At 33.5% G+C, this 20,866-nt stretch overlaps 1 protein-coding gene across 8 annotated transcripts in view; it reads right to left on the bottom strand.

The window, feature by feature from the left end:
- Nucleotides 1-20,866, bottom strand: part of Anks1b (ankyrin repeat and sterile alpha motif domain containing 1B) — a 1,051,626-nt gene that overhangs the window by 857,196 nt on the left and 173,564 nt on the right. For all 8 annotated transcript variants that reach the window (XR_013440373.1, XM_021724502.3, XM_040279646.2 and 5 more), the window contains exons 3-4: nucleotides 18,834-18,990; nucleotides 12,072-12,368 (exon numbers count right to left, since the gene is read on the bottom strand). Coding sequence is in view for 7 of the 8 variants with exons in the window: in XM_021724502.3 (XP_021580177.1) it covers nucleotides 12,072-12,368; nucleotides 18,834-18,990 (454 nt within the window). In the remaining variant the exon portion in view is untranslated. The remainder of the gene's footprint in view (nucleotides 1-12,071; nucleotides 12,369-18,833; nucleotides 18,991-20,866) is intronic.

Here is a 20,866-nt window from a genome sequence, read left to right as displayed (position 1 = left end):
GTTGGAAGGCAGCAGTTTTTATTTGGGGGATGTCCTGCATTAGCTAGAGGACATCTAGAGCACTACATTTAACTGTGGAAATTAAACTTTTACAGGACTATTAACATTCAAGAATGTATCCAAAGAAGAGTATAAGAAATAAAAAGGACCTAAAAGAACACGTGAAGAACAGCTGATGGTAATAAGAATGTTTAGACTAGGGAAAATGGCACAAGAGAAATGTAACATGTCTTCAAATTCAAATATAACATTTCTCCCAAGCTTCTGTCTTTGCCTATACTCTCTTCCTTCACTTCTCTCCGAAAGGAAGCATTTTTTCTCCCCATTAAAACTAATCCTCCACTTGTGCTTTTATTCTCTGTTTCTTAAAGTTTGCTCATCAAGTATCTTCACCATTTCTTTTTCATCTTCAATTTCAGTCTCTTCAGTGTATCTTTCCATTCTCCATAAGCATATATACCTCTCCACTATCCAAAAACAAAAAAAAACAAAAGAGACTTGCTATGACTTCAAGCTCCTATTCCATGTCTCAATTTTCTTTATAGAGTCATCTTCCCTCTTGTGGCACAATTTTTGTCTAATTTCAATACTTCTATAACCTCTGACACATATTAATTAATGCCTGGCACATTGCAGGCTCTCAATAAATACATGGTGAATAGATGAACTGATGATATGAAATTACTGTCTTGGCATTCCTCTTCTAACTACTTTTTTTACAGCTCTCTTTTTCCATTAACTCCCTACATATTTTTTACTCAGCTTCTTTTCTCTGTCTACATTCTCTTTCTAATATACCCATCTTTTCTGTGGTTTTGTCTCTCAATTCACTGGACCCAGCCCCTTAACGGGGGTTTAACTCAGGCTAGTTAGTATCATTCAAGTGGTATATTCAGAGAGAGGCCTCCCCTGGTCCTTTGATCTCAATTACAAACAAATTGAAAATAAGCTGTTTCCTTCATAGTACTTAATGCTATTTGAAGTTTTTGTTTGTATGTATGTATTTTCCATCATCCTTACTAGTCAATCAATCCCATGAGGGCAGGAAACAAATTTTCTTATTCACATAGAATAGTGCTTGATAGCCTGACCTGAGAAGACGGAAAGGATAAGGCGTCTTTATAGGGAAACCCATTTTAGTTGAAAGTGAAAGAAAGGGAGTTGCTGGGATGATGAGATAGGCCAGGAAAGTCCTCCCTTTCAAGGTAAAAAAAAAAAATAGAAATCCTGTGGGTTGGTTAGTAAGGCAAAGGCCTGAGATATGAGTACATTCGTAGAGTGTTCCAACACAGTTAAGGCAGACACTGTGGCTAAAGCTAAGATTAAAAAAAAAGGCAAACAGAAGGAGAGGGTAGCTTTATATATATATGCAAAATATATATAAATATATATATATATAGAGAGAGAGAGAGACAGAGGGAGAGAGACAGACAGAGAGAGAGAGAGAGAGAGAGAGAGAGAGAGAGAGAAACTGTGGTACCGAGTCACACTAAGACTGTGTCAGCCACAGTAAAGACTCTAGGTTTTGCTCTGAGTGAAATGGAAAAACCAGTGGAGTTTTTTGAGCAGAAAAGTGGAATAACAGATATAATTTAATGGAATCACTTCTCACTGCTATGTTGCAGACATACTGAAGAGAATCTATTATGGACTGAACAACTGTGTCTCCCCCAAAAGTCACATATTAAACCCCTAGCCCCCCCACCAGTGTGATTAGGTTTGAACACAGGGCCTTTACAGAAATAAAAGTTAGGATTAAATTAGGTCACAAGGTTTGTGTCCTAATTCATTAGGACTGGTGTCCTTATGTTTGTATACAGAGGAAAGGACATATGAAAATACACCAAGAAGGCAGGTGACTTTTTTAAAATTTGTTTTTAGATACACATGACACTACTGTATTTTGACATATTATACATACATGGGGTACAACCCATTATAATTTTGATCCCATTCTTCTGGTTGAACATGATATGAAGTTACACCGGTTGTATATTCACATATGCTTATAGGAAAGTTATGGCTGATTCATTCTACAGTCTTTTCTATTTCCATCCTCCCTCCCTTCCCTTCATTCTCTTTGTCTAATCCAATTAACTTCTATATGTATGTACCCTTCTTTCTCTTCTTATGGGCTAGTATCCACATATCAAAGAGAACATTAGACCTTTTCTTTGGGGGAATTGACTTATCATGATATTCTCTACTTCTATCCACTTAGCAGCAAATGCCACAATTTCATTCTTCTTTATAGCTCAGTAATATTCCATTGTATATATATACCACATTTTCTTTATCCATTCATCTGTTGAAGGGCACCTAGGTTGGTTCTATAGCTTGGCTATTGTGAATTGAGACACTATAAACATTGATGTGCCTACAAAATGATAGCATGGTTATTTTAAGTCCTTTGGGCATAAGCTGAGGAATGGGATAACTGTGTCAAATGATGGTTCCATTCCAAGTTTTCTGAGGAATATCCATACTGCTTCAGAGTGGTTGCACTAATTTGCAGTCCCACCAACAATGTATGAATGAGCCTTTTCCCCCAAATCCTTGCCAACATTTATTGTTACTTGTATCCTTAATAATTGCCATTCTCACTGGAGTGAGATGGAATCTAACACTTCTCTAAATGCTAGAGATTTTGAACATTTTTTTCATATATTTTTTACACTCTTATTTCTTCTTCTGTGAAGTGCCTGTTCAGTTCCTTTGCCCATTTAGTGACTGTGTTTTTTGGGGCTTTTGGTGTTAATTTTTTTTAATTTGTCTTAATTAGTTATACGTGACAGTACAATGACTTTGATACATCATACATTTGAATCAGATGGGATATAATTTCTCATTTCTCTGAGTGTACAAATTACAGAATCATATTGGTCATGCAGTCACATATATACATATAGTAATAATAATGTCTGTTTCATTCTACTATCTTTCCTATCCCCCATCCCCACCCCTCCCCTCCCATCACTTCTCTCTACCTAACCTAAGGTAACGCTATTTTTTTTCCTCACATCTTCATACATGTATTTTGTATAAAAATAAGGATCTCCTCCCACGATCCATGCAATTTCCCTTCCCCCTCCCTTTCCCTCCCACCTCTCTTCCCTATCTAGAGGTAATCTTCTTCCCATGCTCTTCCTCCCTACCCCATTTTGAGTCACCCCTCTTATATCAGAGAAGACATTCGGCATTTGTTGTTTTGGGATCAGCCAACTTCACTAGCATAATCTGCTCTGATGCCATGCATTTCCATGCAAAAGCCATGATCTTATTATTTTTTAGAGCTGATTAATATTCCATTGTGTATAAATGCCATATTTTTTTATCCATTCATCCATTGAAGAGCATCTAGGTTGGCTCCACAGTCTAGCTATTATGAATTGTGCTGCTATAAACATTGATGTGGCTGTGTCCCTGTAGGTCCTTTGGGTATAGTCTGAGAAGAGGAATAGCTGAGTCAAATGGTGGTTCCATTCCCAGCTTTCCAAAGAATCTCCATACTGCTTTGAGGATGTGGGGAAAAAGGTACACTCATATACTAATGGTGTTAAATTTTTTGAGTTCTTTTTATGTCCTGGAGATTAATACTCTCTATCTGAGTTGCAGGTGGTAAAGATTTTCTTCCATTCTCTAGGCTCTCTGCTTATGTTCTTGACTGTTTCCTTTGCTGAAAAGAAGGTTTTTAGTTTGATGCTACCCCATTTATTGATTCTTGATTTTACTTCTTAGGCTTTTTGAGGAAGTCTTTTCCTAAGCCCATATAACAGAGAGTTGGGCTTACTTTTTCTTCCAGTAAGCACAGGGTCTCTGGCCTAATGCTAAAGTCCTTGATCCATTTTGAATTTTGTGCAGGGTGGGAAATAGGGGTTTAATTTCAATCTACTACATATGGATTCCCAGTTTTCCCAGCATCAGTTGTTGAAGAGGCTCTCTCTTCTCCAATATGTTTATGGCACCTTTGTCTAACATGAGATAACTGTATTTGTGTGGGTATGTCTCTGTGTCTTCTATTGTATTCCATTGGTCTTCAATTCTATTTTTGTGCCAATACTATGCTGTTTTTGGTAACATAGGTCTGAGTATAATTTAAGGTGTGGTATTGGGATGCCTCCTGCATTATTTTTCTCACTAAGGATTGAGTTGGATATTCTGGCCTCTTATTTTTCCAATTGAATTTCATGATTGCTTCTTCTATTTTATGAAGAATGTCATTGGAATTTTAATAGGAAATGCATTAAATCTGTATAGTGCTTTTGGTAGTATGGCCATTTGACAATATTAATTTTGCGTATCTAAGAACATGGGAGATCTTTCCATTTTCTAAGGTTTTTTTTTTCAATTTCTTTCTGTAGTTTTCATTGTAGAGGTCTTTAACCTCATTTGTTAAATTGATTCCCAAGCATTTTTTTTAGGCTAGTGTGAATGGAATGATTTCTCTTTCAGCTGATTCATCATTAGTATATAGGAATGCAATTAATTTATGGGTGTTAATTTTAAATCATGCTACTTTGCTAAATTCGTTTATGAGTTCAAGAAGCTTTTTGATGGAGTTTTGGGGGTCTTCTAAATATAGAATCATGTAATCCACAAAAAGAGATAGTTGAGCTCTTCTTTTTCTATTCATATCCCTTTAATTTCTTTCTTTTGCCTAATTGCTCTGGCTAGAGTTTCCAGGAATATGTTGAATAAAAGTGGTGAAAGAATTTTTGCATGCATGTTCATGAGGGATATTGGTCTGTTTTCTTTCCTTGATGTGTCTTTGTCTGGTTTTGGTATCAGGGTGATATCAGCTTCATGGAATGGGTTTGGAAGGGTTCTCTCCTTTTCTATTTCATGGAATAATTTAAGGCATATTGGTGTAAGTTCTTCTTTGGAGAACTGCTAGAACTTGGCTGAGAATCCATCTGGTCCTGGGCTTTTCTTTGTTGGTAGGTTTTGTTTTGTTTTTGTTTTTGTTTTTTAATATTTATTTTTTAGTTGTAGTTGGACACAATGCATTTATTCATTTTTATTGGTGCTGAGGATCGAATCCAAGGCCTTGCACATGCTAGGTGAGCGCTCCAACACTTCGCAGCAACTCCAGACCGTTGGTAGGTTTTTGATGGCATCTTCAATTTCACTGCTTGAAATTGATTAAATTTTCTATGTCTGTTTCAATTTGGGTAGTCATATGTTTAATTTGTTGATGTCATTCGCAATTTCATTGGAGTATAGATTTTCAAAATAGTTTCTGATTATTGTCTGAATTTTAATAAAGTCCATGGAGATATTTCCTTTTTCATCATGAATTTCAGTGATTTGAGTTTTCTCTCTTTTTCTTTATTACCTTGACTAAGGATTTATCAATTTTATCTATTTTTTCAAAGATAAAATGTCTATTTTGAAAATTTTTGTTTTGTTGTTTCAATCCATTGATTTCAGCTCTGATTTTAATAATTTCCTGTCTTCTACAACTTTTAGTGTTAATTTGTTCTTTTTATAGGGCTTTGATATGTAATGTTAGGTTATTTATTTGGTGCCCTTCTATTCTTTTAAAGAACAGAAAGTATGTCTTATTGATGAATAATTCCCTTCAGCAGTAGGAATGACCTTCTTGGTCCAAAAGGAAGATGTCTAACAAGCCAAGGAGGGACCACTTACCAAGAACTGAATTAGCCAGAATGCCAATCTTGCATTTTCCAGCCTTCATAAAATAAATTTCTGTTGTTTAAGATACTTATTCTATGGTATTTTCTTATGGCATCCTGAGCAAAGAATATAGAGGCAAAGGGAAAAGCAGTGAAACAAGTTAAGAAGCAAGAAATGATCAGGACTTGGGCTATTGTAGGACTAGTGTGGCTAATGTAAATTAATGAAATTCTGGATACAATTTACACAGAGAACCAATAGGATGTCCTGAGAAAATGAATGTAACATGAAAGAAACCCTAAAATTTTGGAGCTAAACTACTAGAATAATGGCACTGTAATTTGTCAAAAATGTTAAGTGTAGAAAACAGGCAAATATGGAAAGAAAAGTGTATAAAAGCTAAATGTTAAGTTTTGGTAATTTGAGTTTCAGATGCCTATTAGTTACCCAATAGATATGTACAGAAGACAGTTATATACACTAATGAGGTCAGAATGAGGTCCAGGATGAAGAAATTAACTTGGTAGTTGTCAGATAAAGATGTCATAAGAGACTGCATAAGGTCGAATAGGAAATAAGGATAGACAGAGAAAAAGAGATGTCTGGAACACTCTCGTGCTTAGAGATAAGAAGGTTGACAGCAGTTAATCATAGTATGGGAACATGATAGAGTATAGTATTAGTGCCTCCTTTCATATGCCCTTTGAATTTATTCCATATACATAAGTGAAGTTTATTTCCCTACCCTTTGATTTAGAGTTTGGCTTTGTGACTTGCTTTAGCAACAGGATATAAGCAGAGATCCAAAATATGCTTGTTTGGTTGGGCTTGCTCTCTTCTGCTTAGGCCATACCCCTGCTATTCCCATGAGGAAGAAAATAGACACATGGAATTAATTTACAGTATCAAGGAGAGATTCCCCTAACCTCCAGCCTTTTAATGATAAACAAATGCCATTGTCTATTATTGTATGCCATAGAGATATCTTGTTTATTATCCAGCAATTAGCCATACACTACTACAGGGAATTTCAGTTTTTCAAAGTAAATGTTTATTGGGGAAGAATGGAAGAAAGGTTCAGGAGGGAAGGTATGACTTTATAAAGAGGACAGAAAACAGAAAAGCTTAAGTTTTGAGGAAATAAAATCAATAAAAGGTTTGTGAGGCCTGAAGGATTTATCTAGCTGTAAGGCTGAAGGGGAGACATTCAAGTTCTCAGGCTCTACCTAAAGTAAGATCGAAATAAAGACACCAGTGAAGTGTTAAGTGAGAAACATATGTGCTTTCTCAGAGATCAAAAGAAAAAAGTGGGTCAAGGAAGAACATTTTGTCAATGCTGATAAAAAAAAATCAAGTAAAAAAATCATATTGGATCTAACAATATGACAGTTACTATCACCTTGAAAAAAAACAAGACTTTTAATAAAGTGAAGGAGTTGGGATGGCTTCACAAGATAATGGAGAAAAGGAATTTGATATAAAAACAAGCCTTTCTAAATATGTTGTTTTATGGAAAATCATATCTAACTAAATTTCAGCAATCTGAGTTAAATTTTTAGCTTTCCAAAATGGTGTTACATAGAAATTGGTCAGCACAAACTGTGAGGTTAATTCATTGTTAACATGGTTGTCTTTAAAGGATCTTAAAGGCAATGAATAAATAGGAGCAGACCCAGTTAAAAATCAGTTCTATCTTAAGTGCTTCTGAGTTAGCTAGACTCTGGAAAAATTTTTAACTGATAGGTTGTACAATCATGATAATTTCAATGATAATTTCAATAGAATTTGTTTGTATTTTAGGTTTTAGTGAAAAAAATGAATTAAATAATTTTCAAAATTACTTGGGGGAAAATGTGAGCACTCACATTATAAGTAGGAACATTTGAAAAAACTGGCATTACTGAGTGACTTGTTCTGTATGCTACAGTGAATACTGACTTCAAAATCCATTGAAATAATTGCTAACTTTAAAAGAAAATTGTCAATTCAAGCCTACTGATTTTATTTTTAAGTGATCTTTATTAGTGCATTATAGTTATACAATTGAAGGGTTCATCTTGACATATTCATAAATATATGTAACATAATTTACTCCATTTCAATCCCCATACTTTCCTCCTTCCCTTTTTTCCCTCCTTCTTCTTGATCCCCTTCTTCTCCTCTATTTGGTCTTCCTTCCATTGATTTGTTTTTAATGAGTGCATTATAGTTATACATATATGTGAAATTTATTATGATATATTCATACATGTATATAGCATAACTTGGTCAATTTAATTCCATAGTTTCTCTCCTTTTCCATATCTCCTCCCTCCCCCTAATCCTCTCCTTCTACTCAACTGTTTTCTCTTTTCATTAGATCTCCATTTAAAAAAAAAAATCCTCTTTTCTCTCCAGCTTCTTCATATGAGAGAAAACATTCAACTCTTGACTTTTCTGTGTCTGGCTTATTTCACTTAGCATGATATTCTCCAGTCCCAACCATTTACCAGCAAATGACGTAATTTCACTTTTCTTTATTGCTGAAAAAAAAATCCATTGAGTATATATACCACATTTTCTTTATCTAATTTTGTTTATTAAGATATCTTTTAAGATTATAGGGTGCATAAGTAAATATAATAATACAGGTTGAGTATCACTAATCTGAAAAACCAAAATATGAAATGCTCCAAATCTGGAACTTTTCAAGGGCTGACATGATGCCACAAATAGAAAATTCCACATCTGACCTCGTGTCACAAGTCACAATCAAAATGCAGGTGTAGGTAGATACCATCAAAATATGTTACATGCATGTATGAAAATGTTACAAAGAAGCCCATTATTTTGTGTAATTAATATGTGCTAATTATTAAAAAATGCAGATGCCCTTAAAATATATAAAATTACCTTCAAGCCATATGTATAAGGTGTATATGAAACATAAATGAATCTCAGGCTTAGATAATAACTCAATAGTATCTCATTATGAAAATTCAATTCTTCCAAAGTGAAAAAAAATGTCCAAAATCTGAAATACCTCTGGTCCAAAGTATTTTAGATAAGGGATATACAATCTTTATGAAATTCACCTAAATATGAATTAAATTATTTTGTCTACTAGTTCAAATACATGTAACAATTTGGGAAATGATGTAGAAAACAAAAATTCAAGAGAAAATACAAACACAAATGCCACACTTAAAAATATGTTATTATAAGGAAAAGATGAGATCTTCCAAAGTCATCCAAAAATTTTTAGAATTTATTCATAATAACCTGAACATAATTGAAGAATGAAAGGAATGAAAGTACATTATTATAATTTACCAAGTGGGATTACTTTTGATACTGCTAATATCCAGCTGGTTAACTAGAACAATTTAATGAATATTAAAACAGTTTAAGATTACTAGCTGGTATTACTCCCTCTTAACCAGTGAGAATATCAACAAACAACTATATGATATTAAAAAATTTCTGCACAATCTGATAGGGAAAATTTGTCAACAGTTAATTTGAGTAATAAAATTAAATATTCACTCAAAAAAAGGCATTGGGTCCTATCCCAAAAACACTTCCTATGAACAAAGGAACAATAACAAACACAAAACATAACCAAGTCTAACTATAGCTGATGAGAAATTTACCTCATTGAGATACATTTTAAAATACATTATCAAGTCTTCCTAGAATTCTTTGCAAAGTGAAAGTAAATAAAATCTATTTTAGCAGCATAAAAGGTTGCCCTTCCTACCAAGGTACTGATGCTTCTGAGCAGGAAGCCACAGTGATCAGAATATATTAGGTGATCAGTGATCAGAAAGGGACCTTTCCTCTGATGTATGGGTAACAAACTCAAATGCTGTCAGGAAACAAGTAAAAAAAAAATCTAAAGAAATGATATACAGATATAAAAGAGTAAAAGAGACTGGGACCTTGGAAATTATATGCTTCATCTAAAAGCATTCAAATTCAATATTTTATCACACTCTTAAGCAAAATAATACATATATGAAAGTTAAATTACACCTAAATTCAACGATTAGAGTTTCAAGGTCCTCTTAAAATATCACTTCCATCAATGTCTTCCCATGTTCTTCTTAAAGTCTGTATTTTCTTCACCTATATCTCCATTGCTCTCTGTTTTGGTATTTATTAAATGTTGTATATAAGGATAATTGTTGCAAATTTTTTGTCTCCCCCACTAAATTTGGCACAGAATTTTTTTTAACTTTAATTCTCCAAAACACAAAACATAATGTTTTAAATGAAAAAAGATGAGCCATATACATTTATAAAATCAAATTTAAACTTTTTCCTTCTGATCATGTCATCTAGTTCAAAACATGAAAAGATCTTGGCCATAGACTGAAGGCTTACTGACTCAGTCATAATGAAAATCTTTGGTTATATAGCTATCTGTGCATTCAAGTTTAGAAATATCCCAAAAGTATTATGAAAGCAGTAAGTCCATACTAGAAAATATAATACTTAGACAATAAACATTTGCTTTTATTATTGAACAACCATTAAGAAAGTACCTTTGTGAGTCACCTACAAAAGAAATCATGTATCTAATTTCAATACTGCTTTGAAGAAAGGCTTTTTTGTTTCCTTAATATGAGGGCTAGGGAAATTGTTGTGCTTACTTGCAAGGCTGCTGAAGTTGAATAACAAATAGAGAAAAGATATCACAAATATCAAATAACTAAATAATGGAGACAATTCTCCAAAGAAAACTGACCTAGGATGGCAGCCTTAAACTTTAAATTGAAGGTCTAATATTTCCAGAAATTCAGTAAAGAAAACTCTGGAGACACAGGATTCAACTGCTAAAAAGTTCCTTGGAAAACTAAACCCACAACACAGCATTAAGTTCACCTGAGTATGTGGAGTGCTTACAAAACTAGCCACATGTATTCCTTGTAGGAATTCATACCCTTTTTACAATTCACACCCTCTTCTAATATAAAGGTAAAGTTTATTTTTATACTTCTTGAATTGGAATGGCCTTTAAGACTTGCTTTTGCCACTCAAATGTGGCAGAAGTGATGGTACGCTCGGTCCAAGTCTAGGCCTCAAGAAACCTTGTACAATGGTGTTCTCTCTCTCTCTCTCAGAACTACATGACTGTCATGTAAATGATACAAAGCTGACCTAAGGGATCTTAATAGATGTAAGGTAAGTTCACCCAGACAATATCCAGTCAACCTCTGAATAGAGGTACTTACCCGACTCACAAAGGATCCAGCACACATAAGAGAATCCAGCCAATATACATAAGAGAATCCAGAGATACACAGTTGAGGTTAACTAAATTGCCAAGCCCAGAATTATGAGCTATATATTGTTAATGTGTTAAAACATTACATTTGGGATAGTACATAATGCAGCAATAACTTGTAATATTCAGAGGAGAAGGCCAACTGACAGGAAACAAAATGGTCTTTGGAAACTTAGAATATTTCCACAAACTTGGAAGCCAAGAAGCTATCATAAAAGCAAAAAGTGTTAGAAAGAAAGAAGGAAAGTGGGAAGGAAAAGACAGAGAAAGAAAGAATAACTGACTAACCTTGACACTGGGGCTAACATAAGATAGATAATAAAATTAGGCTGCCCTTTCCTAGTGAAGACAGAAAACCTATCTAAACATTATTTTTCCTTCAAAGCTCAACCCAAATCACATTTCTTTAATTATTTTCTTTTCCGGCTCTCCATAGGCATAGTAATCCTGCCTTTGTTGTTTATGTATAAATAGTAAATTATATTTGAAAGAAGGCTGAGCTTTAATCAGCAAGTCTAAATTCAAATTCTAGTTTTAGCCAGGTATAGTGGTGGTTGCCTATAATCCCAGCAGCTCAGAAGGCTGCAGGAGGATTGTGAGTTCAAAGCCAACCTCAACAACTTAGCAAGGCCCTAAGCAACTTAGTAAGACTCTGCTTCAAAATAAAAATATTTAAAAGGCTAAGGTCTTGTCTCATGGTAAAGCACTCCTGGGTTCAATCACTAGTACCAAAAACAAAAGAAAAAAGATCCTGGTTTTTCAGCTATGTGTCCTCAGGCAAGAGTCTAAAATTTTTGACTCTGATTCCTAATCTCTTAACTGGAAATTAATAGATCTCCAATGTCACAGGATAGTGGTAAGAACGCAATTCAATTCAATTCAATTCTAAGTATGTCAACATGCTAAACAAAAGTGTGTACTCAAAAATGTCAAAAGTACAATTTTTTTTCATTAATTGCACTTTGACTGAATTTTTAATATGCTATACAGTAAAGAAAGGAAACAATTACTAATTATACTATAAACAACTGCTATCCAGTAATAAATTTTCACATTTACAGCTCTCCAATTAGCATGAGATTAGAGACTATGCTTTATATCGTAATATTTCCCAAAAGCATGTGGTGCAGCATCACCTTTAAAGCACAGCCAAAAGAAGACTCACTTGACAGCTCACATCCATTCCTGCTTCCAACAGCACCTGTACAACTGCTTTGTGACCATTGCGAGCAGCAAGATGAAGCGGTGTGTGCTTTCGAGTGTTGCAGCTCATTAAATTAGGGTGTGCACTGATGATCATTTTGACTACTCTAAGTCGTCCATAGAGTGCTGCCAGGTCCAGTGGTGTTTCAAGCTTGCTGTTCCTAATCGTAGGGTCAGTGAGCTCTTCTAGGAGGACAGCAACTACTTCTGAGTGTCCATACTGAGCTGCACAGTGTAGGGCAGTTTCATTTTCATTGTTCTGGTTGGAGCAAAGATACAAAAGACACATTTCCAAAAATCCAATTTGTTATTAAGATCTAAACACACAATTTAAAACCTAAGATATTTTGAAAATATATATTTAAGACTAGTCTTACTGATTGATTGATTTACTGATGTGCATGCTAGGCAAGCATTATACCACTAAGCTACATCCTCAGCCCTAGATTAACCTATTTTACTAAGTAAATATAACTGAATTTTATATTTAACAAAAGTATGCATAATTTGTTACATAAAAATGTTTTTATATCACTTTAATACAAAAACATCAAACCTTTCCCTGCATCACGTCTTGTAATTTCCAAGAATGATAAATGATTTAGCCATGTTGGTCAGTAGCTTGGCCCTGCTGGGCCCAGATAGCCATTGTTCTCTACACCATGCATCACACATCCTTGACATTTGTTAAAAGAGATTAATATAACAATTATAACACATGTGTAATAGACTGGTTTTCCAAAACACAGTTAAGATGGTAAATTCTTGATTATGAAAGATTTATAGAAATGTTTCCCAAAATAAGTTTTATTTTATTTTCCACATTACAAATCACTGCCTTTTATTAAAAAGGAATGAAGACACTCTGGCCCTAAAATATATTATCTTTCTGAAACGTAATTACAGAAAAGAGGTAGATCTAGACCCACGCCCAGTCAGGTTATCAGGAGTATCACAGTACTACTGTGCAGCTTATAAATGTCTCGGTTGCTATCAATGAGATTTTCCTAGAAATTTAGCAAGACAAGATAAAAATACCAAACCCACATGCAAGGCAGATCAACCCTTCAGACAATTTGGGCAGATAACATAGTAGAAGGGGTCTGGGTATGTCCAAAGGTGGAAGGGTTGGTCATTCGGGAGAAATATGAACAAGAAACTGTAATCACAAAAATGAATGATCCTATTTAGGATCATGACAGAAAGAGCAGCTGCCTTCATCAGAGCCAACATTATAGCTAACACTAGGTACCAGAAACAGTTGCATTTCATGTTTAGTCACTTAATACTTATTATGAAATAGACACTGCTATTACCGTTATTCTCATGTTAAAAATGAAGAAAATAAGGTACTGAGTCATTGAATAATGGGACATTGTTTATACATCCATTTAGTGATGGAAAGAGGCTTGAATCAAGTAGCCCAGACCTAATAGAGCTTTTAAACATCACACACACCACCTTCCTCATTAACAACTGTCACCACTCCCATTTGCTAAGTGTCTAGAAACTATTGTATATTGTCTCACTTAACTCTTACAGCAATCTTACAAGACCGGTATTAATAACTCTATTGCATGAATGAGGAAACTAAAATTCAAAAAGTTTACAAGACAAAGTCAGAATTGAGATCTTTGGGCACTTCCATCTGTCAAAATCCAAAAACCCATGCTCTTTCCACTATTCCATACTGCTGGTTTATATGTTGCTATGATATCATAGAAGAAGTGGTGCTAGAATTTAGTGATTTGAAAGCAAAATTTCTACAGATTTTGTCTCAAAAAATACCAACTTAGTAGGAAGTGCCTGTTTAGACAGCTGTTACTATCAAAATGAAAGAACAGTGAAGGTTCAAACAAAACACAACTTATTGTTCCAGAAAGTTACTCAGGCTTGTTCTGGATGATAGAAGAATACAGAAAGTAAATTGAGAGTTTAGAGGGAAGATTTGAAAACTTAAGAAGAGTGGTACGGGGAGGTGGCAGAAATACTAAGAAAGGCTTCTTACTACTCTGTTTCTAGTATCTAAAGAGGGCATTTGAAAGTTAAATCCACAAGGGAAAAAAACAGCTCCCTAGAGATAGTGAATGAAAAGCTAAGATCTGATAGATGGGAATCCGGTGAAGATCTTTCTTCTAGCATTTGTGGGGAATCATTCTTACATTGGTTTGAATGTGTTATTATAATAATATACTTCCTCACAGAGACCAACAACATACAAGTTTAAACTCCTTGATTTGTTTTAATCTAGCTAAGTTTTGTAAATCTGATAAGAAAATAAAGCTAATTACTTTATAACATAAAAATATAAAACAGATATATGCCTCCTGACCAATCCAATTTCCCCTTGGTCTGAAAGAGGTTGAATCTCATTTTACCAATTACATTACCTCTTTGAGAACAGAGAAAGATAATTTTTTTTAGTTTTGGATGAACAAAATACCTTTATTTTATTTACTTTTTTATATAGTGCTGAGAATCAAACCCAGTGCCTTGCATGTGCTAAGCAAGTACTCTACCACTGAGTGACAACTCCAGCTCCAGAAAGACCTTTTATGAAGTAAGAATTCTGAAAGATTTCTACTTTTCCAGAGGCCTTAGCCTAGGAAAACAGAAGAGCAAAACTGAAAATTTTTCTAATAACACCAATTAACACTGTTCAAATCTCGAGAGAAATTATTCAATCATTTAAGACTTATTCAGGAGAAAATGTTCATAGATTTTTATCCATGATCAACACATACTTGGGTTGCTACATAAGTAGTGACCATAACTATGGTATCTTTACAAAGGAATGATTGTACAATACTTATGTCTACACTCACTAGTGGTCTTTTAAAAACCATCTAATTTGAAATAAATAAGCTGTGATGAAGCACTGATTAATAATTGCTAGTATATCTACAGAGAATATTCTTAACAGGTTTTGAATTTTTTATAATGAATTGGATGTTCACTGAAAAATTATGACACTTTCAGACACTGAGTAGCAGAATCAAACTGGCTGAAAAAAGCTATTTACCAAAAGATCTTGCTTACCCATGTCCAAAATCTAACACAATTTGAGTTCAGGTTTCAATAAATGCCAAAAGTAATGTAGTTTTGAAATAAGAATCCTCTAGCTTTTGCCCCAATGTCAAAATAAAGGAATACAAAAGGAAAAGCAAAAGTGAAAGGAGTATTAAGAGGAATGTACACAGACATGTATAACATAAGAAGAAAGCAATGATATTAGAAATCAATTGACAAAAGATAGGAAGGATGTGATACAATCAGGGAAGAGCCCACTTTATTCAAAATTATGTTCCTCTAAATTAACCAGTAATTCTAATGCAGAACAGAAGGGTGAACAGGACCTACATTGAAATGCTAATATGTCACTCATTAGCAATAATAAATCACTTGATCTATCCAAACCTAACTATCTTATTTGTATACAATAAAAATATTACCTTCTCTATGAAATTTGCTGTGTGGTTTATTAACCAAAAGATATAACATAAGGAATGCTTTGTAAACTATAAATATTAAAATGTGAGATAGAACCATTTTTAAAGGAAGCTGTACAGTGGTCCCCTACCCCATCCATGATTGTCATCTGCAGTTTCAGTTACTTGCAGTCAACCAGCATTTGAAAACTTTACAAAGAAAATTGCAGAAATAAATAATTCATAAGTTTATAATTGCACTCTTTTCTGAGTATTGTGGTAAAATCTTGAGCCATTCTGCCCCATCCCTCCCAAGAAGTGAATCATCATCCCTTTATACATTGTATCTATATTCTATCTGCTACCTGGCCTCACCTAGCAGACATCTCAATCATCAGATTAACTGTCATGGTAATACAAAGCTTGTGTTCAAGAAGCCCTATTTACTTAGTAAGTGTTGCAAAGAAGACACCCAGATATAAAATATGAAAGGACAGATGAATTCTGGTACTATGTGGCAATGCTGTAGGGCATGCTAGAGAAAAAAAAAAACAGTTTGGTATTATGGTTTCAAGCAATCACTAGGGTCTAAGAATGTATCCCCCATGGTAAAGGAATCTACTGGATTAGAAACCAAAGATAAATCCCAGAAATCAGAATGAACCCCTATCATTAGTAATTTCAGTATCATAATACATTACTGGTTAAGAGTTTGGACTTTGAATCAGAAAAGCTGTGTTAAAATACTGACTGTAGCTCAGTGGCAGAGCGCTTGCCTAGCATGCACAAGGCACTGGGTTCAATCCTCAGCCCCACATAAAAATAAACAAATAAAATAAAGGCATTGTGTCCATCTAAAACTACCAAAAAAATTTAAAAAAAAAAATACTGACTGTAGGCAGGTGTGGTGGCCCATGCCCATAATCCCATGAACTATGTAGGCTGAGGCAGAGGATTGTAAATTCAAGCTAGTCTCAGCATCTTAGCAAGGCCCTAAACAACTTAAGGAGATCCTGTCTCAAAATAAAAACGTAAGAAGGTCTGGGGATGTGGCTCAGTGGTTAAGCACCCCTGGGTTCAATCCCTGGTACAAGAAAACAAAATGAAAATACTGACTTCATTTCTTAGCATCTAAGATACTATGGGTAAGTTACTCCATCTCTTTAAGATTCTATCTCCATATATAGAGTAGGAATAATAATTAATTCTTACCTCATCAGGAGGGTAATATGGATGAAGTATTTTGCACAATGCTTGGCATATAGTAAACACTCCATAACTAATAGGATTTAGGATGACAACATCAATGTGCTATTGTGGAAGGCCCTGGAGTTCTGGACTCTGTCCAGAGTTTAAGTCTCAGTTTTGGTCACTCAGTAATAGGAGGTCTTAAACAAGTTATTTATCTTTACTAAGCCTGATTGCTCATCTATAAAATGGGAATCATAATACCACTCCAAAAGATTCTTGTGAGAATTAATTAAATTACACTTTGCAGATAAAGTGCTTAGAACCATGCTTGGCTTATAAATGTTGATTGGCATTCTCATTCCTTCCTTCTGTTGCTTAAATTCAAAAAGGTTTATAATTAGCTAGAACATTACTATACCATTCAGAAGGGGAAAAAAAGGAATAAAGCTAAAATCAAGTTACTTATAAAAATAAAATTCCACACCAGAAACTTTTAGGAGAAACAGCATGGAGTGGGAGAACTATATCAGCATTATAGACATACACACATACACACACACAAAAAAAAAAAACTCAAAAAATTTGAATTTGTTGCCAACAGTGTCTACAACATATAGGAATAGAAGTTAACATATAGGAATAGAAGTTAAAAAAATAACTTTGAATTCTAATCTCCTTAAAAATAAATGTTATGATTGAATTGATCTATTCAATATTACCTGCCCAAAACAAGTATTTCTCGTTAAAACATACCAATAGTTACCAAATGTTGTTTAAATTTTCAACCTTCAAATGTAAATGAATAATATGTGCTTTTTTATTTAATGTGATTTTAAACATCTTGTTGTTGTTTTTTAACTAACATCCTCTTATTTAACCTTTGATTGTTATTCCATTTTATTATTTTAAGTTTGCTCTGCGTCATTCAGACAATTTTAAGAATAACCACCAGATGGCTCATCCCAGAAATGATCTAACTTTTGGTTTTCTCAGGAATAGAATTCTCATAAATTCCTTTTGGCATGATATGATGATTAAGATAGCCATATCTGTAGTTTTTTTCCTGATTAGTCCTTTCAACACTGCATTTGGTTGAGAAAATATAATTTTTCTTCTCTTTACTGTTTATAGCTAGTATTATATTTTTATTTTTTAGTAAGAATTTCAGTTAAAGGTCTGAAAAGTCTATATCCATTTGAACAAAATGTTAATTGTACTTTATTAGATGTGCCTGCCCTAGAGTAACCTACTTGCATTGATGTTGGACAGCTGCCAACCTTCAGCTTAATGCCATCGTTGTAATTCAATTGTTAGACTACATACTGGTTTTCAAATATAGTTTTACAAAACAGGAACAGTAGGGGGCATGCAAAGCTCAAGATGTTTGTTATCATACGGTATTAGGAGACCATATTTCACTTTCTGAAATCTGTGGTATTAGCTATTTTAATACTTAGAATGGTATTACTTTTAAAAAATGTACACTATGTGTATAGATAGTATTCTCTCACAAATAATGATTTTACTTGTCAGAATCATACTGCTGCTTTGTGGTATTCTGCTCAACTTACTCTAGGCATATGTGTGTGTTTGTGTGTGTGTGTGTGTGTGTGTGTGTGTGTGTATACAGAAAATTCCTAACTTAATATGTGACTAGCAACTGTATACACTGAATTTTGCATTTTGATTTTCAAATACTGTACTTAACTATGAAAATGTTATGTAAATGGTAAAGCACTATGCAAATGATAGCTATCATCATTGTTTCAGCATTTAAGATTTTATTAAGGAACACTCTAATTCTCATTACATATGTGAATGCTGATCTATCTTTAAATATTCAACAGCTATAAAATGGATGATTATATAAGGCAGGCAACTACTTCCTTTATGTGGGATATTCTTGTTAACAAAATATATTCATAAATGCCCAACTTAATGCCTATGCATCCAAATGCCAAAGAATTTTTCAAATTTCTCTTGTAGGAAATGCAGCAATGTAAAGTTTTGGCTGAGTAAAGATAAAAATATCAATTTTTCAATATGACTGCCTTTGCAAAACTCTAGAGTAAATTACAGCATGAGCAAACATATGACAAGTGCACCTGTTCATTGACTCTGGAATGTGATGGTCCATGATGAATAAGAATCTTCACAATTTCCACATCTCCTTTCCAGGCAGCCAGATGAATAGGAAAATAACCTTTGTTGTCTGCCACATTTGTTGATGCCTCATACTGAAGTAGTTTGAGAACTATGTCCCTAAGAAGGAACAAAAATAACAATAAGAGCACAAAAGAAAATACTGCTGAACAACACAGATTTTATTAGATAATTAAAGAAAGTTTATTGAATAATTATTAGATAATTAATGAAAGTATAATAAAGTATATTAATGAAAGTATATTGATCACCATGCTAAAACATAATGTTGAGTTTAAGAGTTTGCCTATTCAACATGCTATTTTACTTACCTAGAAAACAATCATTGCCACATATGTGGTGCACACAATTAAACTATGTTTTAGTATTTTTCAGTGCTGGGGATCAAACCAGGGCCTTGTGCATGCTAGATAAGTGCTCTATCACTGAGCTAAGTCCCCTACCCCAAGGAAACTACTTAACAGAATTTGGGCATAATATATCCTATCTCATTAACCAAATGAGTTAAGTAAAATTTTTAAAATGATACTTCCTTCCATTATTTTTAAAAGATCTTTCCAGATATCCCATATTTGAGATTTAGCACACAAAAACAGTTACCATAATACCGAGATACATTAAGGGAACTTATATATCATGCTACAGAGAACTGTAATAAGTGATTTAAGACAAAAATTTTAAAAAAAGAGAGAGACAAGTAGGTAAAAGGCCCAACAAATTAGATACAGTACAAGCTCTGGTTTAAAAAATTAATAAATTTTCAGTCATGGCATACAACATACTTTGAATGTGTGATGTTCCCACTTTAGTATTCCCCTTTCTTCTCTAAGCACAAGAAATGATTTCTAGAGGAAAATTCATTTGAGAGATCAGTTCCACCACTGCTGTAATTTCAACACACAATATAATCAACTATAGGATTTTGTACTCAATCCCCACCTGGTTCTTTAAAAATCTTGAAATAAATACTCAATTTCATGAAGAATTGATTGATAATTATTAGTATACCTTACATTGAACTTTGTGTAAAACATTCAACAGCAGTAATCCTAAACATATACTGTATTTTTGTTTGAATGCATTTAAGAAGCAAATTCTAAAAATTCACTAAGCAAAATCTTAGACACACACATATAAATATAGAAAGACATAATATACAATTACATTGTATACTAAAGTTATTTCTGATATAACAAATCACCAATGGAGAAAGTAAATGTAAAAAAACTAAATTTAATTTTTTCATACAGACTCTACAAGATACAAATCAGAAAAGTTGAAGGAAGTTTGAATAAAAGCTCCAAAGAAAAAAATCATATGATAAAATACAAAGTACTAGCAAATGGTAAAAACACTATCCAAATAATCTGGCCTAAACATTAGACTTAGATGCTATATGTATGAAATCATAATAAAGGAACAGTGAATATGTTACTAGAAATATTTAGAAGGTTTCAAGGAGTCTATTTTTCTAATATTAAGATTTTTGAGAATTAAGAAATAAACTTTATCTTAGCATGGTTTTCTTAAAACCCTGTATTATTTTATAGACTCTAAACTTAGAAGGCTTAGATTTGAGTCCCAGCTATGTAAACTACCTAATGTTGAAAAACTTATTTAGTCTCACTTTTTCTTTTCTGTATAAGATATTGTAGAATATCTACTATTCAAGACTAGTAAGAATATTAAATTACCCAAGTCACTTGATAAATAGTAAAACACTATGTAACTATTAGTACTTGTCTCAAGTAAAAATAAAATCCTTCAGAAGTGAAAAATGCTTATAGAAAATCACTTTAAAAAAAAAGAGAATCTGAAAACCAGAAGGAAACTTGAAGACCATCCAATTCACGTGGTTCTTCTCATTTCTCTTCCACACAAGAGTTGTTATATAAGGTCTCCCATTCTGAGATAAATAAATACCTATAGTGCAGTAATGATGATTCAATCAACACTTATGAATATCAAAAGCAGC

Source organism: Ictidomys tridecemlineatus, chromosome 6, assembly GCF_052094955.1.
Source record: "Ictidomys tridecemlineatus isolate mIctTri1 chromosome 6, mIctTri1.hap1, whole genome shotgun sequence".
Taxonomy (NCBI): Eukaryota; Metazoa; Chordata; class Mammalia; order Rodentia; family Sciuridae; genus Ictidomys; species Ictidomys tridecemlineatus.
Note: the sequence above shows the minus strand (reverse complement) of the source record. Positions and strands in the feature narration are given on the sequence as shown.